This window comes from Emydura macquarii, unplaced genomic scaffold (assembly GCF_026122565.2).
Source record: "Emydura macquarii macquarii isolate MOO-44397 ecotype Brisbane River unplaced genomic scaffold, CSIRO-AGI_Emac_v2 contig_2531, whole genome shotgun sequence".
In the NCBI taxonomy this organism is placed as follows: Eukaryota; Metazoa; Chordata; order Testudines; family Chelidae; genus Emydura; species Emydura macquarii.
Window position 1 is genome coordinate 1,603,498 of NW_027132668.1, and position 27,355 is coordinate 1,630,852.

At 40.8% G+C, this 27,355-nt stretch overlaps 1 protein-coding gene across 4 annotated transcripts in view; it reads left to right on the forward strand.

The window, feature by feature from the left end:
• The first annotated feature begins 532 nt into the window (after positions 1-532).
• MAP4K4 (mitogen-activated protein kinase kinase kinase kinase 4) overlaps positions 533-27,355 on the forward strand; it is a 232,675-nt gene continuing 205,852 nt past the window's right edge. For all 4 annotated transcript variants that reach the window (XM_067563574.1, XM_067563575.1, XM_067563576.1 and 1 more), the window contains exons 1-2: positions 533-1,090; positions 1,515-1,580. In XM_067563574.1, coding sequence (XP_067419675.1) covers positions 1,034-1,090; positions 1,515-1,580 — 123 coding nt within the window. In that variant the 5' untranslated portion in view covers positions 533-1,033. The remainder of the gene's footprint in view (positions 1,091-1,514; positions 1,581-27,355) is intronic.

Genomic DNA, 27,355 nt, shown 5'->3' on the forward strand with positions numbered 1-27,355 from the left:
CTGTGCTGTTCCCTTATCTCGCTCTGGGTCTACCACGCACATGGAGCGTGTATTGTTACCAGGGGCTGGGTGGTGGTGTGATTTGTGTGTGCCGCCCGGGTAAGGCAAGGCAGGGCAGGGCAGGGCAGGGCAGGGACCTTAGCAGCGGGGACGGAGTTAGTTATCTATTGTTCTCCGCCACACCCCTGTTGCATATTGATATCGCCGCTAGCTCAGGCAGAGCCGCAGCAGCCGCCGCCGCCTAGACAGCGCAGACACACACACAGACTGCCTCGGCTGGGAGAGGAGCCGAGGATTTTTTTTCCCAGAAGTGCTTTGGGGTGGTGTGTGTTTCCGCTGGTTTTTCCTGCCGGAGAAGGAAAGGGGGAGCTGTTTTCTCGCCGCTGCTGCTGCCCACGATATATTTTGTTGTATCCCTTTTCTCCTCCTCCCGGGTTATCTTTGTCTCACTCCCTCAACTCAGCCCGGCGCTGCGGGTCGGAAGCAAGTCCGCCCCCCCCCCCCGCTCCTTCCCTCCCTTCCCAGCCAGCCCTGCCCGCGCGCTCCGGCGGCAGCCCCGGCGAGGAAGCGGCGGGGAGGCACCGAGGGACCCGGGCACTCTCGCGCTGGGTCGGGGGAGCGAGCCCCTCCCCCCCCTTCTTATGCCGGAGCGGGCTCGGCGCTGCTGGAGTTTGGAGCGCGCTGCGGGTGGGATGTCTGTGCCCGGCCGGGGAGGGGAGAGACCGGCTGGGAGCTGCCGCCACCTCAATATGGTGTAAAGCCGCTTCCGACCCAGACTCGCCGGAGAGAGAGAGAGCGAGCGGGGAGGGGAAACACCCCCCCCACCAGTCCGCGCCGGGGAACGAACCCGCGGCCGCTGCCTCTCTGTGTTTCTTCCCCCCACTGGCCGGCCGGCCGGGTAGCCTCGCAGCGGGCTGGAGTGAAGCGGGGAGCAGCAGCAGCAGCAGAAGAGGAGAGGAGAGGAGAGGAGCAGCTCTTGCAATTCACATTTTCTGATTATTAACCCACCAAAGAAATAAAGACAGGCGGGAAGATGGCGAACGATTCTCCTGCAAAAAGTCTGGTGGACATCGACCTTTCCTCGCTGCGGGTGAGTGTGCACGGGGCGCCGCGCACAAAGGGGCCACCGGCCCCGCTGCCCTGCCCGCCTGCCTGCCTCGCGCGGCTCCTCGCAGGGCTTTTGTTATTGCGAGCGCTGGGAGGCCGGCTTCGCAATCAGCTCTGGGGGCTGCCGCCGCCCTGGAGGGGCACTTGGCTGGCCGGGCTGGCTGCCTCCTCCTGCTCCCCCTTGCTCAGGATTGGGGGCGGTTGAGATGGGGGGAGAGTTTCAGCCCTGGGCTGCTTTCCTTTGTTTGCATGTATTGGCATGTGCGTGGAAAAAACAGGGCGCAACAGCTGCACAGCCAACATCCTCTCTAGCTCCAGACCCTGTTTTACGAGACACTCTGCCATTAGCGAGTGCTTTAAAAATGTAACCCTGCTTCTCTTCCCCCCCCCCCCTTTTTTTTTTGTAGGACCCAGCTGGGATTTTTGAGCTGGTGGAAGTAGTTGGTAATGGCACCTATGGGCAAGTCTATAAGGTTTGTGTCAGAATGTCTTTTCTTTATCTTTTTTGTACAGCACCTACTTCCCTGCTTTGTTTTACTGCACATCAGATGGCAGGCCATCCTAGTCTGCGCTCAAAAGTTAAAGACAATAAAAAAAAAAATCTGTTGTTTGTGACCAGCTTGCCAGCCCGCTGGCTTCTGCCTATCCAAATGACACTACTGGGATTTAGAAAAGGGACATAAATTACTTTCTCAGAATTACCTCTCCTAACAGGGTCTAAGATCTTCCTGTTTTAAAAACAAAACAAAAAGAATAAAACAAATGATCACTCAAAGATACTGTGGTTATGGGGAGGGGGGAGAAGAAGAGAGGGTCCATATAAGTAGATGGCAGGTATTGCTTTTATGTGTACTTTAAACAAAGCCTTGGCCTTATTTAAAATTGTGACCAGTTTTCCTTGTTGAAAACCTTTCAAAATGCTTAAGATGCAAAGTGTAGGCTAAGTGGTGCTGCATCATATCCTACTCTGTGATGCACAGTGTAGAGGGCGTGGCTGATAGGGGGCAACCAGAGTGGGACAGATTATTGTCTGAAGACAGTAAAATCAGAATTCCCAGACTAACCTGTTTGACAAGTATATGATTTAAAAAAAAATGCAAAGGAGGATAGTGAGAAATAAGAGATTGCCCATGTGGGTGTTAAACCAGTCTGTGTTATACAGTGTTCAGTAAGTGGAACAAGCAAATCTAAGGTTGCTTGACTTTGCAAGGAGTAGCAGTTACAGGTATGATTAATAGTGATCAAACATACAATTTAATAAATGGATCAAGGATGGAAGAACTCAATTATTTGTGTGGAGATGCAAGGGAATTGGGGGTGGGGAGAGTAACTGGAAATAACTGAACATCATTCCCTACTTTGAAACTACCATTACATATCTCTATTTGGATATGACTTATTTAAGCAATTTTGGTGTATCTTCTGCAAACAAAATGCATTTGTTTGTTTTAAGAGAATGAACTTTAGCCTCAGTGATGGAGAGGCAGCACGTGTCTCCTTGCTATAAAAGTCAAATGAAATAATTTGACTTTCTGTTTGCAAAAGGTGGAAAGCCATATGGCTCAACAGGCCTGAGTAAGATAGAAAGATTGATTAGAATCTGACCTTTGACGTCTTCAGGCTAATCCATTTAACAATTATTTTTCAGTAATCTTTGTGCCTACAAAGCTTGCATCACCTGAGCCCTCCTTAAAAGAAAAAGTAGGGTGTGTGTGTGTGTGTGTATGACTTTAAATTCCCCTATTAATTATTGCAGTTGGTACATTGTTAGCTGATTTACCTGATAATACTTTGAATTAATTAGTGCATTGGGTTAACTGCCTGACACATGGAATATTCCTAGCAACCTATTTTAAAAACTAAGCTGAGCAAATATGTTTTCCAATTTGCAAAAATAGAAAGGGATAGTCTACACTTAAAACTTACAATGGCACAGCTGTATCCGTACAGCTGTGCCACTGTAAGAGCACTTGTGTACTGTGTTATGTCCACAGGAGAGAACTCTCCTGCCGACATAATAAAACCACCTAAACGAGAGGCAGTAGCTATGTGGTTGGGAGAGTGTCTTCTGACAACATAGCGCTGTCCACACAAGCGCTTATGCCATCATAAGCACGTCACTCGGGGGTGTTTTTTCACACCCCTGGGCGACAAAAGTTTTGCTGGAGTAAGTACTAGTGTAGACAAGGCCAAAATCATGCTAAGTTGAAGTGGCACTCACTTTACTCTGACTGATAACAGACAAATCTCTGTTAGTTTGTGTATCAGAGTTGGTTTCACCATACCTAGTATTATTATTTTTCCTGTATGAGAAGGTGATAAAATGTTTCTCCCTTCCCCCAGTAACTGTGTTGAGAAAAGCTGATTGGGTACTGCAGTTCAGAAGTTATTTAAATGCTGCTTTGTTATAGGAAGAAACCCCTCTGACATCAGATTGATGTTTGGGTAAGCTTATGCTTGCACAGGTAACTGGTGTATTTGTGTGTGCCTGTGTAACCACACCACATTTGCCCAAAACATGCACGTGTCATAAGGTTTGTTTTTTATAAACAAGGGCCTCATCCTAAGTTTCTTCACAGTTGAGTTATGGGTGTGAAGGGAAGGCAACATTGGGTCCTAAAGTAGTATTTAATTTTCCCTGGCTTTACATTTTTTGGGGGGGAAATCCGGTATCCTCTATAGATGTGTGTGATTTTTAAAAACAAGTTTGACTTTTTGGGGAGATAAGTGATTAATTGAAGCGTGTGTGCCCCTGTTTTCCTCAGCACCACCCTTGCGATGTGTTGATCAAGTATGTTTACAGTTTTTATTGTTTAACTGCAAATGTTTGTAACACATGTCTGAAAATTGTATTTCCATTTGACAAACAATGGTTAGAAGTTTTCAGACATAGTTTGATTTGTTTCTGTGTTGACATCACTGTATATCCGGACTATAAGGATATGGTTGTCTGGCTTACTGTCACAGCAGGGACTACCACAGCAGGGACTACTACGACAGTGCATTTTGTTGTCTCTTTGTCTAGCTTATATACGTCAGTGCTTATACTGATGGTCATTTGTCTTTCTGGGGATCTTAATTCACTTCAGATTGTGTGTGTGTGTGTGTGTGGGGGGGGAAACAGATCAACTTGTTGAATATAGTCAGTGTTACAGTTTCTTCCCTTTCCAGCCCCAGCAGAGCTCTTTGAAAATGTTTCCTTACATGTAAGAAAAAAGGGCCAAGATTTAAAAAAAACAAACAAACGGGTACCTAAAATTAGGCTCCTAAATCACTATGTAGGTGCCTAAATAAAGCTCCAGCCCTGCAATGAGCAGCTTGTGGTCAGAATCTTCAGCCACATGGAGCCACATGAATTTCAGTGGAGCTTTGTGCAGTCACAAGGGCGGCCTGCCAGCATGGAACTCATTGTGGGATTGGAGCCTAACTGGCATGATTTTAAGAAATGCTGAGCACCCAGTGGCTGTCATTGAAATCAGTAGCGTCTCCCTTTTTCTTTTTTCCTTCATAGCTTTGCTCATGCCTCCACGTTCCCTCCATGCACTTTAAGAAAAGCGTGTGATGCAATGGTCAATCGGGAAAAAATGTGCCTGAGATTCACTGGACTGTATGTGACTGAATTAGATGGAAATTCTTGGGTTATTGTATGTTCAGTGTAGAGTGATTAATTTATTGATATTTGTCCCAAAGTCTAAAAAATTGTGGCTATAAGTCCCTCAGCAGATAACTTCATATCCTGAGGAAAGAAAAGTCAAGTCCAACTTGTCTACAAGTTGGTTGTTTTTCTGTAGATTAGCTCAGAAATATGAAAAGAATAATAATAGATCCCTGAATTCAGCTGTTCTGGGTAATATTTGTTATAGTTTAGGAAGAAAAGGGTTAAATTTTGTGAGATACAGGGAGTGAAGTTAGCTTCTGAATCACTGTGGATGTAGAAAACTGTTAGGCCTCTTGTTTAAAAAGAGTGAAAGTTTTAGAGAGCAAAGAATTCTTATAATTCTGAGAGATGAATTTCTCTTCAGCAGGTTGATATCAACTGATCTTGTGCTAAATGGCATGTACAGACTTGCCCACAAGCATATATTTGCTTGCAGAAAAAGGAGTTGGAATGATTTGATGGATTATTCAGAAAATTTACCATATGTTTTGCCTAGTTTATATTGTGTAGTCTTCAATTTCTTTTATAAACAAACAGTAGAAAAAAGTTGTTTTTAGAGTTATTGAATTTGTTACTCATGTTTATACCATTTTATTTAACTATTATAGTACACTCACAGGGAATGATCTGAATGGCATGGAATTTAGCAGGAAAATGGTGTTACTTATCATGTTTGGTTTGGGGCTATCTTTTTTAGAACAATGAAGTCTTCACATAGGGTGGCCTCTGGTCCTTGACTGAAACAAACTTTATCAGAGCACTTAAGTGTAACTGGAATTTATAGTCATTGATTTGGCAACATGTCTTAGGACTTTTTTGGATCATTTGCAAATGTTGCAGGAGCACTAGTTAACTTTTTTTTCCACACCACAATAGTAGTAGACCTTAAATTAAAGGGTAACTTTGTTCACCCAAAATGAAAAGGTTCACCAAGTTTCATTTGAGATAATATTTTAAATCTTTTAGCAAATAATTTTTTCATGACTTGGTAAAATGGGCAAAAAGGGGGCTATTTAAATTAGACATTCAGTAGCCCTTTAAGAAATGTATTAATTTCAGATCTGCTTAAACAAATTCATTATAGATACATATTCTGTAAATTAAAGTTAATTTGAGATTAAGGTATAAGTACCATATGGTGATTTTCTTTTATACTTTTTAAAAAGATAACTAATATCAACATCTTAAAGCTTTTGTTCATGTGGTGTCACTTCTCTTCACATGTTACGTTTTGAGACCTCGTATTTCTGTAATGACTGGGGAAAGCAGTGTCCATGGTAGGTTTGAGGCATAACAGAAAAGTGCCAGGAAGCTCAGAATTAGGGATGACACTCCTAATTATCTTTAACTCATGCTGGTGTTTCTTTCTAAGAGTCTTGTGAGAGTTAATTCATAGTGAAGGCTTCTTTTGTTGATTTCTGTCACAGCCTTCCAAAACTGAATGTAAATGAGTCGTATCGTCTAACTGCTGGCTCCTAAAAGGACATGATGTTAGATATGATCATTTAAATGGTGATTTGAAAATAAGTTTAAAAATGAGATAAATATTTTTCCTGTATTAAAGATACTTTATTTTTAGCTTAATGCAGTTTTATTTTAAAAGGTGGCTTCATTTTTCTGGGCTTTGTATTCCTAACTAATAGATTTTTTTTTTTTTTTTTTTAATCTGCTAGTAAACAGACGACATTATGAATTTTAATTATATTGTTAAACATGAATACAATTCCAGCCTTCTCACTATAAAGACAAACTATGTTCAGTATCAAGGAGAAGGTCAGTTGGTTTCAGGAACTTATTTAAGGATGAGCTGCCCTCTTTTTTGTTCTTTCTTTCTGGAGGAATTCAATTGGGTAGTGGTGGTTTTCTCGGGAGGAAGCAGGGATGTCTGAATTGTAGCTGTGACGCAGACAACTGGTATCCCTGTTCTTATAGCTAAATGTATTCTCAGTTCATTTTCAAAAGAAAGATCACTGAACTTATGATCATCCTTCACCCCCAAAATAATTTTAATTAAATATACAAAAGCTAGGCAGGTGGCCAGTTGGGATTACTGATATTTATTTTTATTAAAAAAATGCAACCTGCTAATTGTGGGTAACCACATGTTCCTCTTACTGTTACTCTCATCCTCCCTCCCCCAGTCCATCTGTCTGTTTGTCAAAGCTACTTTTTTGTATCCTGTCTTATGTCAAATTGCAAGCACTTGGGGCAAGGACTGTCTCTTACAATAGTTTGTACAGTGTCTAGCACAATGGGGCACTGACCCTGTGTGAGGCCTTTAGTTGCCACTGTAATGAAATGCACTATTAATAGCTCGATCCAAATCCCATTAAAAGTCAGTGGAAATATTCTGACTGATTTCAGTAGAAGTTGGTTAAGCCCTTTTCCTTTTCTCTGACCATTCTGCTTGTTTTTGTAGCATGTTTCTTGTGTTGTTGTGTAAACAGCTGTTGTTGGGAGACCCCTCCTCAGTATCCAACTCATGCTGTTGCAGCTATTTTCTTAACTTTGGGGAGGATCGTGCCCTCAGACTTGTGTAGGGAGGAGGAGAACTTTTGTGCAGTGATTTACCACCCTGCCTCCCACCTCCATGCAGAAGGCATGCACAGCCTTCTTCAGAGCATTGTTCTCCTTTCTCCATAGGGTCCAGAGAAGCCCCTCTGCTGGTCTGGGGGCCTGAGTGGGACAAGGTTAGAGGAGAGGGCTATGCAGACAGGTTGCCCTCTGTCAGTCCCCCATGGTGTTTACAAGGACACAATAATGAACAGCTGAGACTGTATTATTCTGTGTGGAGCCTTTTCCGTAGGGAGGACTGCTGCCAGGGAGCGGAGGGATGCCATCAGTGCACACAGACAGGATCTCACTCCAGGACAGTAGGCTGCCCTCTGCAGCTATGGTGAGGAAAGTCCTGCTCCCCGATGGGATAATGTAGGGCAGTAGCTCTCAACCTTTCCAGACTGCTGGATTCCTTTCAGGTGTCTGATTTGTCTTTCGTACCCCCAGGCTTCACCTCACAACTTGCTTACAAAATCAGACATACAAATACAGAAGTGTCACAGCACACTATTACTGAAACATTGCTTACTTTCTCATGTTTACCATATAATTATAAAATAAATCTATTGGAATATACGTATTGTACTTACATTTCAGTGTATACTATACAGAGCAGTATCGACAAGTCATTGTCTGTATGAAATTTTAGTTTGTACTGACTTCACTAGTGCTTTTTATGTAGCCTGTAGTAAAGCTAGGCAAATATCTAGATAAGTTGATGTACTCCCTGGAAGATCTCTGTATACCCTCAGGGGTGCACGTACCCCTGGTTGAGAACCACTGATGTAGGGGAATCTCCAGAATGGGATCCTCATGTAGATGTCCTTCTCCTGGACCCCTCTTGTGTATCCTGCATTAGAAGAAGTGATCAGCCTTTTCATATTATCTTGCTTTTGTTGATTTAGAGTAAATCTTAAACTCGAAGGGTGGTTGACTTTTCTCCCATGTAGTCTAGTATTTTTTTTCCTAGGAGGTTTTGTAAGTGAAGTTTGTAGTTTGAATAGCAATTTCAGCTGCTTAACTCTGTCTTGGTCTACACTTAAAAATTAGATTGACCTAGCTATGTCACTCAGAACTGTGTAAAATTTTGTACCCTGAGCACTGTAGTTAGCTCAACCTAACCTCTGGTGTAGATGCAGCTAGGTCACTGGAAGAATTCTTCCTTTGATCTAGTTACCAGTCACCTTTAAGAGAGATGGAGTAACTTAATTGACACGAAAAACCCCTTCTGTTGATGTAGGAAACTTTTACACTGTTGCGTTACAGCGACACGGTTGCAGTGGCTGTAGTGTAGACATAACCTGTTTTCTTAGGATCTGCTATCCTAGAAGGTAGTTAGGGGTTGTTTTTTTTTTTTGTATTTCTACCTCTAAACTCCAGCTCTTGCAGGATCATTTCTCACCTCCTCTTTGCTCTGAATGATGTTGACACCTGTAAGTGAATGATATCGCACTTTTACTATATGGGTGACATGATTACCTACAGCATTAATTTGAGTCCCAATCCAGCTCCTATGGGAGTCAATGGAAGGAGTTCTATTGGCTTCAATGGGAGGTGGACTGGGAAGCAACTCAGACTCTACATTAGATTTTTAATTTTTTTTTAAATCAAATGTTGTCATTTAGAGCATTGTATTCCCCCTAATTCAGAAAACAATTAGTACTGTTTAAAAAGGGACATCCTCAACTTCAAATCTAATCAACTGAAAAAAATAATTAAAAGTAGTTTTAGATACTACCTGGGCGCTCTTGAGGTTCCTGTGAGCCTTTATTGTCATATCTTAATATTTTCTACAAATATTTTTCTCTCCTTTCTTGCTGTGGGAAAGAGCTGCCCTGAGTGGGAAACTGTTACACTGACCACAATGCTGCTCAATCCACAATCAATTATTTTAAAGTTGATGCCTCTCTAGGAGGGGGGCAAATAAATCAGGCCGGACAAATCAACTGTGGTATGTGAGTAGGAATTTTTCCCTGGCAAATGGCATTGGCTTCTGCAGAATCTAAAAGTTCATTGTTAATTGCTTTTAATATTGCAAGTTAACTCTCTGAATGTGAATTGAGTATACACTGATACCTTGATGTCACAAATCTCCTTCCCTCCCACCAAAAGTGGCCTGGCCTGTTTTTTTTTTTTTTTTTAAGTGCGCCAGCAGCTCCCATTGCCTTTGCAGGAATTTGGGGTGCTCAACACATCTGAAAATCAGATCACTTTTATCTTGGTGCCTAAATATGGACCGGAAATTATTGGCTAATGTTTTTTAACTCCTTGTACCAATCCACAACATGCAGCAGTTGGATCTAATTGTGTGCTCAGCTAATTCAGCAGGGCAGCAGAGGTGAGACTGAGGGACCTGTTCTCTCAGAAGTGGAAAAGAATGCTGTCAGTTTACAACCATGTGGTTGTAACACCACCATCTTGGATGTGCCAAGGCTACAGCCAAAGCTGTATCACCGTTGGTGCAATGTGGGATTTTTTTGCATATTGATTTGGACATTAAAAATTCAGTAGTTAATTTCAGTTTGATTTTAGAGTATGTTTCACTTTTTGCTTTTTAATAATTGGGGGAATAAACCTCTAGAACACCAGTGGTTTAAAAGTTTGTTTAAATGCAGACTAAAATCATGAGTTCAAAACATTTTTGTCTTAACTTTTTTTAATCTTTAATCTTTAAATCATTGGCTCCTACTAACTGACAGCGTTACTTTAAAATAATGTTTCCCAGGCACTGTAACCAATTAGCAAGTGTTTTTAGTAGAGAACCTTGCTCTGACCGGAATATCTGCAAAATACATCAGCTTTTAAAATGCTGTTCAGGGCCAGAAAAAAAAAGTATCCCAAATCATATTTTTTCTGCAACCCTGTAGCATAAAAATTGACAGAAAGTTTAACAAATAGATACACACTCCTCCCCCACAATAATATCAGTCCAGGCCCATCGAGAGAAATTTGGGGCCCTGGTACATTATGTTTGCTGGGGCCACCCCTGCCCATTTCACCCAAGTTACAAATGTTTTGTGGGGCCCCCTTAAACTCAGGGTCTAAGTACAGTTGTCCCCTGCTGTTTTCTGCCCCTCTTGTCAGTCCTGCATCAGCTTGCCAAAATAGGCAATACTTGTGGCTGAGTGGCCTGAAAATAGGGGTCTATATGCATAATGGAAATGCTGACATGCCCTTAACCATCTTGTCGCTGATATATACTGCGGTAATAACATAAAATACCTCTCTAGAAAGTTGATGCCCTGGTGTCTGAATAAAAAAGGGTGTACCTGCGAAGTGCAAGCCTTAATTGCATTTTTTTGTGCTTCTCCAGAAAATGGACAGTGCTGTTTCATTAGTTTCTTTGCAGTGGTCTGATGTACTGAAAATGGGTTGTATAGTGAGCACTGCACACAGACATATTCACCCGTTATTTAGCAACTTTTTTGATTTCTTAACTGGATTCACATTAAGTTTTTGAAAGTGCACTTGGACCATGCACTTAATTCCTTTCTCCTGCCTTCATTATGTTCTTCATCAAGGAGTAGAAGATGTGCTAGGAATGAACACATCTTCATAATTTAAAAGTGAGGAAGTCTATACTTGCAAATAGAATACCTGTCAGTAAAATGGAAGGTCTCCTGATCCACATGTCCTATAAAGGTGACCTATTTTGAATGCATTTGCCAAGGAGTGAATTTGCTTTTCTTTAGCCAGTATCATCTCTACATGACTTAGTTGTCATACCTTTATTAATACTTGGTATTTAAATATAGATTGTTTTATTTTTGTAGAACTTCTGAGGAATCTGGTTGAGATGAGCTCTTGGTTTAAAAACAGGCATGCTGTCTATCTCCACTCTTCTGTCCACAGCGATAAGATTTTGAAACTTTTTCTCTTAGATAAATTGTGCTTGTACAGAGGCTATATTTATTTACTTTTAGAGAACAGAGCTATAGGAATACCTAAACACAACATGACCAAAATAGATGGGTTGAGACTAAATACCTGACATCAAATCTGTTTATCTTGTCAAAGATAAGTTACTCTGCTTGCCTAGTACCCTGCCCCCCTGAAACAGGCTTTTGATTGTCAGCTGTATTAGTGCACACTTTCCTTTAGCCCAAAGTCAAACTGATATAATTTTATCTGGCTATGAATCTTATTTTTAAATTCCAATCTGCTGTAAAACTGAGTGTACTTTCTACTAATTAACGTCACTAAAAAACCAGAACAAAACAGTACATTTCACACCCCTCTGGCAACCACAATGGGCTTTCCTGAATCCCTTTGTTTCTTAAAGCCATTTGAACAATCACTTGGGTGGTCATGCCCATTATAAATCTAGAATGAAATGGAGTCTTTTTGTGTATCCCCTTTCATGTTCAAAGTGTTTCTCTGTAGAATGAGACTATGGGAAACTGAGGCACTGACATTAAGTAACTTGCCTGAGACCACACAGGAAGTGTGAGGAAAAGCTGGTATCCAGATCACCTAACTTCCGGCCCTATGCTTTAATCACAAGACCATCATTCCCCTTTAAATGATAACTGAAATCAGCTGTGATATTTACTGGATCCCCAAATCAGGGGAATCTGCAGCTGTGGGCTCCATCTGCTCTGTAGGCAGCTCTAGGGGGGCTAAAAGCTGATGTTGGAGTGGTGATTGGACAGGATGTTTCTTTTACTACTGGCCCACCTTCTCAATATTTACATTTTGTTTACATTAAATACCTAGTTTCTGTGTGCCTTCTTTAGAGATGCTGCCTTAGACACTGTTTATGTGGTCTGTGTCTAAAGGCAATGCTGAATCTAACTGCCTGGATACAACTGTGTTCCACCCTTCTCCCCTGCAGTAGTTGACTAAACCTTTTTTCAGAGAGTGGTTTTAAAAAAATATCTTGGATCATTTCCCTTACCCCTTGCTTATTGTGGGTAAATAGTTATATTGATCATTCTAAAAATTGGTATACCTGTGCAGTCCAGACCAGTATCTCTTAATGATGATCGTTCCAAGGGAATTTTATTGCGTGAGACATTGGTGGCTTAAAAACCAAAAACAGTTTAAGAACACATTCAATTAATCATGCATGTTAAACCAAAATGCAAATATTTCTGGATTTTATTAATTGCCACTTATTCTTAATTTACCAGTTATGCCTAGATATTACAGAGGATTCAGTTACTGGTCCTGTATCACAAAATGCACACACAGGGCTGTTGGGAAGCCTCATCTGTAAAAATCCTTTCTTTATTTAAGCAATGGGGTTTAAAATAATTGTCATATTTTATGTATCATACACACACTAGAAAGTCAGATAAATGTTTGTAAGATTCCTTGCAGTGTGTAGGTTCTTTACATTTCACCAAGCAGAGCTGGCATGTTTCCATTATTCTTGTTTAAATTATCACCTTCCCATGTGTTTCTGGTGTAGTCTTGTGGGGGGAGGAAAGAATGGCAGTCTATTAATAGCTATGATCCAGCTTTTCCCCCTTCATCTATTACAGATCACTGGAATGCTTTGAATAATGAATTAATGACAACCTTATTTAATATAAGTGATGGAAAAGGCACATATCCCCTCCCCCTCCAAAAGATTAAAAATCAAAGTGATTTTATTAAACCTTGGAGACTGCAGAGACTGAAATGTACAAGCATTCTGTGTGCATTCTATGGGTTAAACTCTACAGTGATGACAAGTGAATTCGGAAGAAAATATTTCCAATCATTTAAAACAAGTTGGAGTTGCTAAATAACTTGAATATTAAAAATGGGGAGGGGAAAGAATTTCTTGACCTTTTTGGGTATTTTATATGGTAGGGAATAAAATCTTTAATATTGATCTAATTTTATTTGTATTTAGTTACAGAGAGCTCATGTGAATGAAGTACTTTTTTTATGGGTTTCAAACCTATTGGCTTAAGGCAGAAAGTCAGTAAATCAGAGTCTGAGAGTAAAGCTGTCCTTCCTTAGATTTCCTGTGAGGTAATGAAAGAGTGCCCTGATTTAATAATAGAAACAACAATATATTAGTTATTGACCAAACTTCTTGCTGGTTAAAGTTGTCAAGTTGTGGAGGTGTCTTCTGTCAAATGGAATGTACTGGCAGCTCTCGTTCGTCTCCTGGAAAGAACGCAGTGGAAGCTGGAGAAGCGCAATGACTATTCATAGACCACAGGAATTTTAGTTATAGATCAAGGTGCCCGTTCTTCCTTGTTCCAACGAGGGTATTCTGGTGGTTGTCTTGGAGTGCCTCCTCTGCTGTTATGTTCCTCAAAATCCTTATTTTATAGATAGAAGGGGAAACTAATGCGTGGAGTAATGCTTTAGGGTTCTCATCTGTAGCTTTTAAAAAAAATTTGAATTGAAGAATGGAGGAGGGAGGGAAGCAAAAGTCTGCACATGCTCTGGGTAGTGTTTTGTTACTTTGTTGCAGTAAGGAAAAGTGTCTCCATTTGGAAACATTCTGTAGAATTGTGTTAGAATCACTTGTCTTGGAAACTCCTTGACTTGTTGGCGAATATTTGTGTAGTAGCACAAATAAGTGGGTTTTAGTCTTACTCTGACTTGAGTAAGAGAAGACAAATTAAATGAAAAGGGTTGTAACTGCACAGATACTCTTAAAATACGGTTCTAGTCAGAAAAGTGATTTAAAAATGTCACCACCTCTCTGAGAATGCACCTGCAGGCGACCAATCTACTGAGTCTAGCCTATTGGCCTTAGTGACTAAAATGATATTTTACTACTCTTTACTACTGTTAAGCTTGCAGAGTCAACGCAGCCGAGAGAGTGTGAGCTGGATTCTGTTCCTTTTTGTGTGTCATCAGAACTGTTCACTAAATTCAAATATATTATACCTGTGCAAACCTCTTGAAGGCATTGGGTTGCCAGGATGAGCTGGCAGTTAGCGGAAAAAACAGATATCTTTTGACCTGTAAAACTGAGCACATTTGATCTGGAATCAGAGATGCAATAATTATGGAAAGCCGTTTTCCTTATAGAACCACATTAAAACTTGCCATTTGATCAGTTAGCTGAAGAACTGGCTGTAAATTTCCTCCAAGGAACTTTTTATTCAGGTTCTATTATCTGTATTCCAGTTACCAAATGTATTATGTTAACAGCTAATAGTGGAAATGACTAGACTTATTTTGGTAAATATTTCACTTAGCAAAAGCTTTTTATAGCTTGTCAGCTCCAGAAGACTTTTGTTGTTGTTTTTTTTTCTTCTCCTACAGACTAAGCTCTGTTTAGCCAGCATCAGTACAAACTTCTTCCCATAGAGCCTTGTTTATAATCTGACCTTGAGACACTATTTGTTCTGTGTAAGTGAGAGATGATTCTGTGTGAATGGCTGTTCAGTTCTGGGTTTCTTTAGAGGCAAGCACTTCACTGTGTGGGATTCCTGGGGTTTCTTTTATGAGTGAGCTGTGAAAGATGTTGGAGACAGCACGCTAAATTTACTAGGGACTTGCATCTGAATCAGAACTGAGGGCTCTATCAGTTAAACCAGTGGATCTTCACTTGTGGTCCACGTAGTCTGCAGTCTGCATCTAAGGGGTCTGCGAAAGAATGAGACTGAAAATTGACTGAACAGAATTCAACTATACTGTATATACAGACAATAGATTGCCAAAGGAGTCCACACCTCCATTTGAAACTTTGTAGGGGTCTGCAAATGAAATAAGGTTTATAACCCCTGAGTTAAACCACCTAGCTTCAGTAGGAATTTTGCTTTATGTCAACAAGAGTCCTGTGAGAGAGTCTGAAATGAACTACTCTTCAGCAAATATCTGGTTTCATGATCTGAATGCTTTTGAATGAAGTTGCCGCTCTTGATGTGTCAGGCTGTGGGAATTATATCTTTAACAGATTTATGTGAGCTGTGTGAATATATAATTTATGCATGTAAATATCACTTGAAGCAAAAATAAATCCAACAACATCAATAGTGCAATAGAATGAATCCTTCATATTACAGCGTGTGAGTATGCGTTCATTTTATAATGTATTTTCCCCTACCTCTAGAAACACATGGAGCAGATTCTCAGCTGGTGTTAATCTGTGTAGTTCTGTTTAAATCAAAGGAATTATTCTTAATTATATCAAATTAAGATCTGGTTCCAGTGTTTGAACTAGGTCCATTGAGAAAGAGTTTGCACATTTTCGTAGAAGGCCAGGCTTTCACATCAAACTTTATATAAAATATGTTTTTCTCATACCACCATTTACCATATAATGTCTCCCATGTCTTTGCCTCTCTCCAATATTTCCATGTTTTACTTTTTCATCTTCCCTATAAGGAAAATGTCATTTCTAATTGTGCCTTTCTTCAGTTGTCTACTCCACACACCCCTTCACTTCTCTCTCATTTGCTATTTTTCCTTCTCTCTCCTGTGTTAAACTTCTCCTCATTCCCCTCTTTCCCTCAATCTTATTTCCTTTCCTTACAATACCTTCTCAGGGCATGTCCATGTCTATGCAGTGTTTGTACCAATTTAATTGTGTTTGAAAACAGATATGGTTAAATTGTGCAATCCCAAATATAGATGCAATTCTACCAGAATAAAGGTTCTTATTTCTGTACATTAATTTCTCTCCCTTTCAAAACTTTCCCAGCATCCATTTTTTGAGGGTAGAGGAGGTGGCAACAGTTGGTCTCCTGCCTTATCGCTTCTGAGTGGGGAGAGGGAAGTTGGCGGGAGTACGTGTCCTTTTTTCTGCTCCCACTCCTCACTGGAGTGAAGGGGGAGGTGGCAGATGGATATTCTTCTGCCTATGGGGAAAACCCAGGATTATTTTTCTTTTGGGGAGTGAAAGGATCCTCTTTCTATCTCCTGAAGCAGTGGTGATTTAAGAACATATGAATGGCCCTACTGGGTCAGACCAAAGGTCCATCTAGCTCAGTATCCTGTCTTCTGACAGTGGCCATTGCCAGGTGCTTCAGAGGGAATGAAAAGAATAGGGTGATTTATCAAGTGATCCCTCCCCTGTCAGTCAGTCCCCAGCTTCTGGCAGTCAGAGGGTTAGGGACACCAGAGTATGGGGTTGCATCCCTGACCATCTTGGCTATAGCCATTGATGGACTTATTCTCTATGAACGTATCTAATTATTTTTTCAACCCAGTTATACTTTTGGCCTTCACAACATCTCCTGGCAACAAGTTCCACAGGTTGACTGTATGCTGTGTGAAGAAGTACTTCTTTGTATTTGTTTTAAACCCGCTGCCTATTGATTTCATTGGGTCGCCCCTGATTCTTGCGTTACGTGAAGGGGTAAATAACACTATTCCCTATTCCCTTTCTCCACACCACTCATGATTTTATAGACCTCGCTTCTAGAAGCACCAGAGTGAAGACCTGCTACTGGGGAGCTACTAAGGCTGCTCTGTTCACAGTGTTCCTGCTGTGCTTGCCTGGGAGTGGGAGCGGAGTGATTCCTCTGGCCTCCCAGTGCTGCTAGGGAGAGACTTGAGCAAGCACTTGGTTCCCTTTCATGTATGTGAAGGCCCATGGTGAGAACACCTTGCCAAGGATGGTTTGTGAGGATTATGTGGGTATTTCTTTGCCCTTCTGCTTGCTATGACTGCTGCGTGTAGGCGGTGTGCAGGGGGAGTTTGTCAAGAGTCTGTCTCCCAGGTCCTGTCTAGGCTAAGACTTAGGATAGGAGGTTATCATGCGCTAACTCAGTTTGTTTTAGAAGCCTCATCCAGACACGGCCCAAGGCACTCTGTCTTTAACATGTGCTAACCTCCCATTTTAAATCCTGGACTAGACAAACCCCCTGAAGCTGTGACACTCCTCAAAGATGGGGGGGCGTTCTCCTTTGTTAGAACCCAAAAACAAAACTATCAACCAAGAGGCGTAAAATGTGGAAATCTCTTTTTTCACTAGCTCCTGTTTGACTAGGGTTTTTTTATGGGATGTGTTGATATTTACTCTTTATTTTATTTTTGCATAGTTTTTAACTTCTTTCTTCCTCTTAAAAAAAAATACATTTAATAAAACAAAACAAACCCCCTCAATCTTGAAATAAAGTGTTGGAGCTAGTGTCTGCTTGTTTTTTCAGCTGGGGAAGTGACTTATTCAGTGACTTCATTCTTTCATAGGACAAACTGATCCTTTGACTTGGAGTGAGAAAGATGCTCTATACAGTCTCAATCTTATTTCTTTTGTGAAAAGTTAGGTGTGAGTGCAGGACAGAGACGCTGCTGTCTGGTCCAAGTTTCTACTGGAATAAGTGGGTGCAACTCCCATTAACTTCAGGACTTAAAATGGTCCTCTGATTTTTTTAAGTCTGGATGCAGGCTAGGTGTGTGATGGGATAGCTTGCTCAGTTCAGCCTTGTTTGCAACCACTGCATAAATACAGCTTTCCTTTGAATTAACAAGTCGACTTACCATTTTATCCAAGGCTATTTGATGCTAGTATTGGCACATACAGAGTGGGTGGGAGGGAAAATCTTAAACAACTTGTGGATAAATTCTCAGGAGTTTATCTTCTTGGCTTTGTGAAAACTTTTTCACAAGTCTGCTTTTGTAAACAGGACCTTGCTGTTATCTTCAAATTGCCCCTTAAGATCTGCTTCTGCAAATCAGTTGGTTGTTTCACGCCCATGCTATTTCTCTTCATGGTCTTGAAAATACATGCGTGGAGGGAAGTTTTGTTACAAATATTAGGAATAAATTTTAGCAAAACATTCATTTTCTAATCTTTAAACGGTTGAAAACCTTCTCAGTCATGACTACCATGACTATTCCAGCAGTGAGTTTAAGAAAAAGCATTGAGGTATTTCAGTGTTGATTTGGGTGCCAGTGTTTATTTAGAATCTCTTTTTAAGCAGTTAAAAGCTGTAACGAAAAACAGTCTTATTCAATTACATCATATGAAGGCAGACAACTAAATATTGACAAATTTTATAAGTGTTTGTATACACATGCAAGATGTCTAAATACTAGGATGGATGAACTTGAGTGCCTGGTATTAAATGAAGATGTTGATATAATAGGCGTCACAGAAACTTGCTTGAACAATGATATTCTAAGGGACACTTTAATACCAGGGTATAAAATATATAGGAATGACAGAGAAAGCATAGAGTCAAATATATGGTAAAAATCTATAATGAATCAAACAATGCCATAGAATCTCTCTAGATAGAAATTCCATGTGTGAATAGAAAGAGTATAGCAGTAGGAATCTACTACCAATCACCTGACCAGGATGGTGATTGTGAAATGCTCTGGGAGATTAGAGAGACTACAGAAACAGAAAACTCAGTAATAATGGGGGATTTCAACTATATCCCCATATTGACTGGGTATATGTCACCTCAGGATGTCTTGCAAAGATAAAATTTCTAGATACCATTAATGACTGCTTCACTGGAGCAGCTAGTCTTGGAACCCACAAGGGGAGAGACCATTCTTGATTTAGTCCTAAGTGGTGCACAGGATTTTGTCCAAGAGATGAATATAGCTGAACTGCTCACTAATAGCAACTGTAATGTAATTAGATTTAACATCTGTGTGTGGGGAGCAGGGGGAGGAATACCAAAGAAACCCACCACAGTAGCATTTCACTTCAAAAAGGGGAGCTACACAAAAGCGAGGAGGCTAGTTAAATGAAAATTAAAAGACAAGGTGACGAGATGAAATGCTTGCAAGCTGCATGGAAACTCTTTAATAACACCATAAAAAAGCCTCAAACTATATGTGTACCCCAAATCAAACAAACAAACAAACAGTAAGAGGACCAAAGAAATACCACCGGGGTTAAAAAACAGAATAAGAAAGGTGATTAGAGACAAAAAGGCATTTAAATATTGGAAGTCAAATCCTGCTGAGGAAAATAGAAAGGATATAAAGTCTGGTAAGACAAGTGTAAAAATATAATTAGGCAGGCCAGAAAAGAATTTGAAGAAAAGTTAGCAAAAGAGACAAAAACTACCAGCAAATTTTTTTTTAAGTACATCAGAAGTAGGAATCCTGCAAAACCGTCAGTGAGGTCACTGGACGATGAAGCTGCTAGTGGAGCACTAAAGGGGGACAAGCCATTGTGGAGAAGCTTAAATGATTTATTTGCATTGGTCTCCACTGCAGAAGATGTGAGGGAGAGTTCAACACCGAGCCATTCTTTTCAGGTTCCAAATCTGAGGAACTGTCCCAGATTGAAGTGTCAGTAGAGGAGGTTTTGGAACAAATTGATAAATTAAATAGTAATAGATCATCAGCACCAGATAGTACTTACTCAAGAGTACTGAAGGAACTCAAATGTGAAATTGCAGAACTACTAACTGTGGTATGTAATTATCACTTCTGAATCTTTGTACCAGATGACTTGTAGCTAACGCAATGCCAATTTTTAAAAAAAGGCCCTTCAGAGGTGATCCTGGCTATTTCAGGCCAGTAAGCCTAACTTCAGTAGTAAGCAAATTGGTTGAAACGATAGTAAAGTTATCAGGCACATAGATGAACACAATATGTTGGGGGTCAACGTGGCTTTTGTAAAGGGAAATCATGGGGGGTGGGAGGAAGGGGATGACACACTCTTTACCAACATAGCCATGCTGGTATAAGTTTTAAGTGTAGACCAAGCCTGGGCTTTTTCCAAGCTTCAGACTTAACTACTACAATTTTAGGCCCCAATCCTGCAAGCAAGCTGATCTGTGTGGGTGGGACCCTTGTGACTGTGGGTTAGCTTACAGGATCAGGAATGTATGGCGTAGGTGTAGCAGTGCATCAAATTCACTATAATGAAAACCGTAACATTTGGTGAAGGAAATTTAAAATGTTATGTGACTGTCCTTTGACTCTGCCACTTACTCATCATTTTCTTTGTTGATTAAAAGTCCTCCACACAAATGCGAGGGTCGTGCACTTCTTGGGCAGAATTTTAAAATTCATCTTGGAGTTGCATAACCTTATGTTTTGACTCATACCTTACTTATCTCAGATCTGATTTTTTTTCACTGAGGAGGAAGCGGGTGGGTGTCTAAGCTACAGGAAGTTGTATGCAATAAGTCACACAGCCACATTTACCAGCTTGCATTCTTTACTTAACCAGGTGAAGCACAGTTAGTCATACATCCAAATTTTCTCTTAATGGCTTCAGGCAAGCAAGTACATGGCTTCACGTAAAGTGCTGGTGTAACCAGAAAACAACCGGTGGGGAGAAGGGAGAATAGAGAAGAGCAGCACAGCAACCAGTGATAGTGCCTTTATGTATATTTCAAATCCAACTATACGTGTGCAAATTACTGCTATATTTTTATTCTACCAAAATTTGCTAATATTAGACAATACTGAAACACTTCCTCTAAATGGTGGACAACAAAATAAATGACCCAAACTCTTAAATTTCAGTGCCTACAGTTTTGGCTGATATTCACTTTGCCTTGTTTTCATTGAAGGTGCAAGTTTTTTTGTTCTTTGTTTTTTACAGATCTCCCCTTATTTCTCCCTCATCTGAAGGAGGTGACAGTTATGGGCGGACTTGCGCCAAGACTGTTCTTTAGGTATTAGAAGGTACTCAGAGGAGTTTTTGTAAGAATGCCATCTGGTTCATTAGTGAAAGATCCACATTGATTCCACAAGAAAATGTTTTAGAAAGGGGTGTGTGCATGTGCTAAAAGTAGGATGAAAGATAATGTTTATGGTTTGGGGTTTGAGAAAAGCAACCAGTTATATCAGTCTGTGTTTCATAGCAGACAAAGAAAATACTTAGCTCAAAGTCTAGGTAAATGGGTAAATCTGAAAAGCAATCCTTCTGAAAGGATTTGATGCCGACCTATTTAATGCGATAAGTAGACAAAAGGTTATAATCATTGTTAATTGCTTCTGTATGGCAAACTCAATAATAAAATGTGTTCTTAAGTAGCTGGGAATCGCTTCCCTTCATTGACTTGGGCATGACTGTAGCAGTGGTAGCTGAAATATTTATAACTATCTGGAAACAGGGTTAAATTCCTGGGAAGGGTTTAAATTACAGTACACTTCCAACTTTACCCTTTTGAGTGTTTGGCTTGCTAGTGCAAATCCAAAAGAGACATTCACTTTACCCTCAGACATATATCTTGTTTGTCCTGCTCTGCTGAAGTCAACCCTTTCTGTGCCACAATCTCAGTGCTGGGATTGTTTAAAAGAGTAGGATGATTATTTTATAGAGCGAAAAGATGCCACACACAGGTGTTGTGCTGTAAGAGGACTGTTCTTAGGCACCAAAGGGATTAAAGGACACACCATAGAAAGGTATCCCTTTATGTCAGTGATAAGGGGCACTGAACATACAGAGGGAGAGTAGGTTAACAGTCCTCCTGCCTGTTGTCGGAAGTAGTGTTTTAAAAAGACAACAATTTAGCTAAAATGTACACCCACAGTTCAGTTCTGTTTAAACAAAAATCACTGTGTAAAGAAATGCATCTTGGGTACAGATTTAGCCACATGCTTGGAAGAAGCAAATTTCTCTCAAGCTCACTTGTGATAGTGGCTTGCTTAAGGGTTTTTTGTATTACATATTTGATAAATCTGTATTAGACTAGAATTCTGTTTTTGGTTTTAATTACTTAAGATTTTAAGCCTGAAGGGCACTGACATTTTCCCCCTCTCATGACATTGTAATTTAATCCTTTCTTGTAAGTGACAAGTTGTGCTTTCTAGAAAATTATATTCAAAGAAATTATTTCCAATTAAAATAACGTGTGATCATATTTCCTAGTAATCTGGAAATGATTACTTTGTTATAATCAGACTTATAATTGGAGATGTACAGAACAATCCCTGAAGAATTGGTGATAAATTTCTAACTCTAGGAGGTCTGATGTCTCCTGTCACTTAAAGCATCAGAAGTGTTTTGTTAATTTTATTGCTGTCTATATATTGTATATAAAAATACTTTCTTCTTCCTGTTCCACAGTATCCTGCTCTAGTGGTACTGACAGCATCTGTGTTTTGGGGGGATAGTGGGGAGAAGAGTGGCAGATTAACTATTAACTATTTTTTCCCTGTTTACCTTGAGAACCTATAACCTTTGACACTATAATATTTGACACTGATGACACTTGCCTCTAGTGAGGAGGAGGTTGTTGTGAACCTTAGGTTTCAAACAAATAGGGAGGGACATGTGAAACGCATACATCTATACTTAGGTCTGTGGCCTCAAATACTCATGCCGCTCAGGTTGGTTGGCTTGCTTCTTTGTGTTCCTTCGGCTGGGCATCTGTGTGACTCCTCTCCATTAACTGAATAAAGGTTGGAGCTTTCACCTGATTGCTGTTTGACTGCAGTTAATAGACTTCTTACCTTTCAGGGATTGTTTATGTAAACTTGTCCTTCCACTTGGACAAAGGCCATTTGTATTGAGCAGGTGTACCAACGTTTTCATTGTAATTGTGTTACTAGCACTCTGTTGGTTTGAAAACATTGAATGATGGCAGGCTGAGGGGGAAAACATAAACAATTCCTGGTAGCTGTTGAAGGCAGCCTAGTACTACTTTGCTGCTGTTTTCCACAAAGTGTGCACTGGTCCAGCAGATGCAAGCCTGTGAGGAAAAATATTTGATTTTTAAATTTTCTGGCTGCATAGTTTTTCTTAATGAAGGGTGTGTGTGTGTGTGTGTGTGTGTGTGTGTGTGTGTGTGTAAATTAAAGATAAAATTATTGATCCTAGGTGAACAGCTGTAATACTGACACTTACATATTTGGTTTTATAGTCTTACCAGAGTTGAGTGTTGGGTTTCTTCGAGTGGATTTAGGCCTGTCTCTAACATGAGGGGTTTTCATATATACCACCACTTGACCAGCCACAAGTGACAATGGAATTACAGAATTGGAACACGAGGCTAAATGAATGAGCTCCTCCTTCAGTTTCCCTGTTTGTTCTTCGTTACCAAAAGTGGCCAGCACGGTTCTGAACTCCCTGTCCTCCGGAATATTTCCTACCATAGTTTTTTCTCAGTCTTGTTAGGCCTTTCCTGCAAGGGTTGTGTGTGTAAAATGGCTCAGACACTGGATGAAGGTCAGAGGAAGAAAACAAACCAATACCTCACTGGGACAAAAAGTGTAATTTGGGTTGCTTTGTCTTTTGTGCCAAGCCTCCAGCCCATATCTGCCACAGTCTCAAGGCCTCAGCGGGGGCTCCTCACTCTTTATTTGCCAAGAGCTCAGTTGCTTATTAACCAGCCCTGCTAAAAAGAGCACTTATTGTTGGATTCTTACCTGTCTTGTCAGTCCAGGCTAAGGGCCAGTCTACATTTAAAACCCACAGCGGCACAGCTGTATTGGCATAGCTGTGACGCAGTAAGACCATTTGTGTGGACAGTGCTCACACGAGTGCTTATGCTGGAAAAATTTATGTTGCTCGGGGGTGTGTGTTTTTCACACCCCTGAGCGACAAAAATTTTGCTGGCATAAGTGCTAGTGTAGACAAGGCCTGATTGTCTTCCTCCTCCTCCTCCTGCACTTTCTGAGAACACCTTTCGATTTTATGATTCACAATTTTTCAAGACTTTAATTGAAAAGGTGGCCCAGGCTAGACAACAGTTTGGCTATTTCACACTTGCATGTTGCCCAAGGCAATGGGAGATCTACGACAAGTCTTGATTTCTCTTAGAATGTCGGGAAGGGTGTCCCAAGGGTGTTCTGGTGTAAAAGATTGGCCTGCTGTGGGTCAAAACATTGCTGAATTATTACTAGATTGCTATGGCTCACCCCATCCTTACTTTGAGGCCAGGGCTACTGCAGCAGTACTTTGTAGGTAAACATTGGTATTACCCTTCCCCCACAAACCCGGGGAAATAAGCTATACTTGCAGAAATACATTATTGCTGATATAATTGCGCCTACAGTAGGGGCTCTTGCAAGTCACACCCCTGACCAGCATAGCTATGATGGCGAAAGCTTGTAGTGTAGACTTGTGTTATGTCTATAGTTGTTGCTGTACTGTAGACACTTACTACAGCAATGGAAAGGGTTCTTCTGTTGCTGTCAGGGCTGTTGTATACTATAGAGTTAGGTCAGCTTAGCTATGTAGCTCCAGGCTGTGGAAGAATGTCATGGTCTGTGTGATGTGATAAGCCAATCAAAGTCCCTGTGTAGATGCTGCTAGGTTGACCGAAGATTCCTTTTCCATTATTGTAATAAATATCTACACTATAGTGCTACAATGGTGCAGCTGCAGCACTGCTGCTGTGCCACTGTAGCATTTCTGGTGTAGACACATCCCAGGAAATCTGCCTTTCCGAGAGGCGATAGCTAGGTTGATGAAGAATTCTTCTGTTGATGTAGCAGTGTCTACACCGGAGTTCAGTTTGGTTTAATTACGTTGCACACAGCGTGACATTTTTCAGAGCCCTCAGTGATGTAGTTTAAGCCAGCCTACTTTTGTAGTGTAGACCCGCCCTTGGACTGAGGTGATTTAAGCTCATGTGGAAGAGATGCCATCCTGCATCACTTGGCTCTTCTACTGTTGATTAACACCTGGACAATGCCTGATGCCTGTTGAACTCCTTGCCAGTTCATCTCAGTTACACAAGTTACCTGCTGCCAAAAAACAAAAAGATCTGGGTCATTGCTCCTAAAATAGATTCAGCGCTGAGCAAATTGCTCAAGCAAGCTTTCCTTTTCTCATAGAGGTTAATATCTACCCCACTGGGATCCCTAGACAAGTGCATCAGCCTCCTGAAGAGGCCCTGTGTGTTTTGCTATTCTTGTTTAATAGTGTCTTAAAGGTGTAAAATCTGTTTGCTCATGCTTCTGCATGAAGGGAGATGGATGCTGCAATATATCTGATTAAGGGTGTTGAATTTTTTTTCAGTTGCCAATGGTCATTTACATTCGCTACTTATTCAGGTGTTTGTGTCCAGAAACAATGGGAGTGCATTTGAAACTTTATAAATACATAAACACATTTTACTGCATCAGAGTTGTGATACACTGCGTGTGCAGACATAGGCTATCCCCTTAGTGGGAACGGCTCATAATATGGTTATAATGGTAATTGTTTAGTCCTGATCATGGTTTTCAAGAAACCATTATAACCAAAGGATGGCTTGATCACACTGGGGGGGAAACCATTCCAGTTGGAATCATTCATTTAAATCCATTGTTAAAAATGGTTTATGGTGACAGTCTGTGTATTCTGTGATTGCATCCTCCTAGGACTTTGCACACAGCTGGCCATTCTGTCAAACTGCCACGGGATTCCATGCCCTGAATGCAGATCTGCCCTTGTGCTCTAGCTGGGGCCTGACACTGTGGCCTTTCTGCCCTTTGGAGAATGTTCACCCCAAAGGGAAGTGCATTAAGGAAGCAGCAGGATGGGAGAATGTACTGCATAAAAGGGGGAGGCCCAGACAGCAGTATGACAGTTCTCTGGGCTTGTTGGGAACCCCTTTGGAGGTCTCTGAAGGTATGTGCCCTTTTTGGGGCGTGTGGGAGACATGGTATCCAGGGCCATCTTGAGTCACAGGTGCTAGGCAGAGCTCTCGGCTGCAAAATGTGCAGATGGAGGCAATCTGGAGCCCTAGGGTACACCCCAAGACAAAGCCCTTTGTGGCCCATCCCTGCACAATTGTCCCATATCTCCCTTGGATTTCAAGTAGCAGGGGACCTTTCCCTTCTGAGAGAGGCAGTGGCATGGGGGTCCCCCCACTACTTACATCCCACTAGCTGGGATATATCTGCTTGGATGGTGAGCAGGCTGGACTGTATTCCTCTTTTCCTCCCACATACAATCCTATACTACCTGATCTCTGGATGACCTTTCCACTCAACCATTATTGGATCTCGCTGAGAGGGTCTCTGTTATGGTGCATACAGACGTAGCAGAGCAGAAGAATATGGTGCTTTCCTTTCAAGAGGAGAACAGTTCCTCCACTAGGCCTTGAGATAGCAGTAGGCTGTAGCCTTTAGAAACTCTTCTTCCTTCTATAAACCAGGGAGGAGAAGACATTGATTGTTTAGGGGCAGGGCCCCTGCAATTTGGGGAAAGGGATACCTGTTCTATGTGTGAACATTAAAAATTATGTGGCATGCTTCAGGATTTCTAAGAGTTCCTTTGGGAGAGGGGTGGTTAAAAAGGGAATCCCCCATATTCCTGCAATTTAGGAGCACCCTGCTGCTCACTTCTGACTGCCTTAATTTCTGAATCTGCCTTCCTTTCCTCTCTTTTGCCCCCCCCTCCCAAAATAAATCAGTGTTGAATGTTCCACTTTGATTTTAAACATTGACATTGTTTAATATTACACGATACCATACGTGTAAAAGTCATTCATATAACAATTTATGAAGTGCCTAAAAAAATCCAGGTAAAGCTAATTTCTAAACTGAGACTTTTTTTGTAAGCTGCTTTTTTTAACCGTGAAATGATTTTTTTTCAGAACTGTGAGCCCCTAGAGAGGCTTATGAAAGATTGTTGGTAGATGCATGATGATAGCTATTTTATTCAATGTATCAGACAAATATAGTGTGTATATCTTTTGAGGCTTTGTTTATAAATCATATCAGTTTTCCATACTTAATGTAGACTAATACTGTATTGAATACATTTGACATTTGTGTGAGATTTTGTTTTTGTCAGGATGTAAAAATCTTCCCTGTGTTTTGTCTCATCCTGAATAGTTGATATTTGTTAGTGAACCTGCAGAGAGAAAATTGACCACAGACTTACATCTAGTGTATGAACTTCCCCATGAGCTTCTACTTAGCTGTAAATACCCAAGGTAAAAATGTGAATGGAAGAGTTTTCTGCTGCTTTCTTCCCATTCAAAGTATAAAGAACTTCAGCTTGTATGGTGACGCTGTTAATGAAGATTTGTATTTCAGTACTGTGTAATAATTAATATCTGTGTACTGGGATGCAAACTTTTTTTTCTCTTTGTTTCAGAGAAGTAAGGCGCAAAATAGTTCTAGAATTAACAGACTTGATACTGCTTTTAAAATTATATAACTATTATATTTATATTTTTGTGAATTTTTTGTGTATAAACAGACAATTTTCAGCTATGTTCATGTGCTGATATTTGGGTCCTTTTCCCATCAGGAATGTGCAAAGCTGTG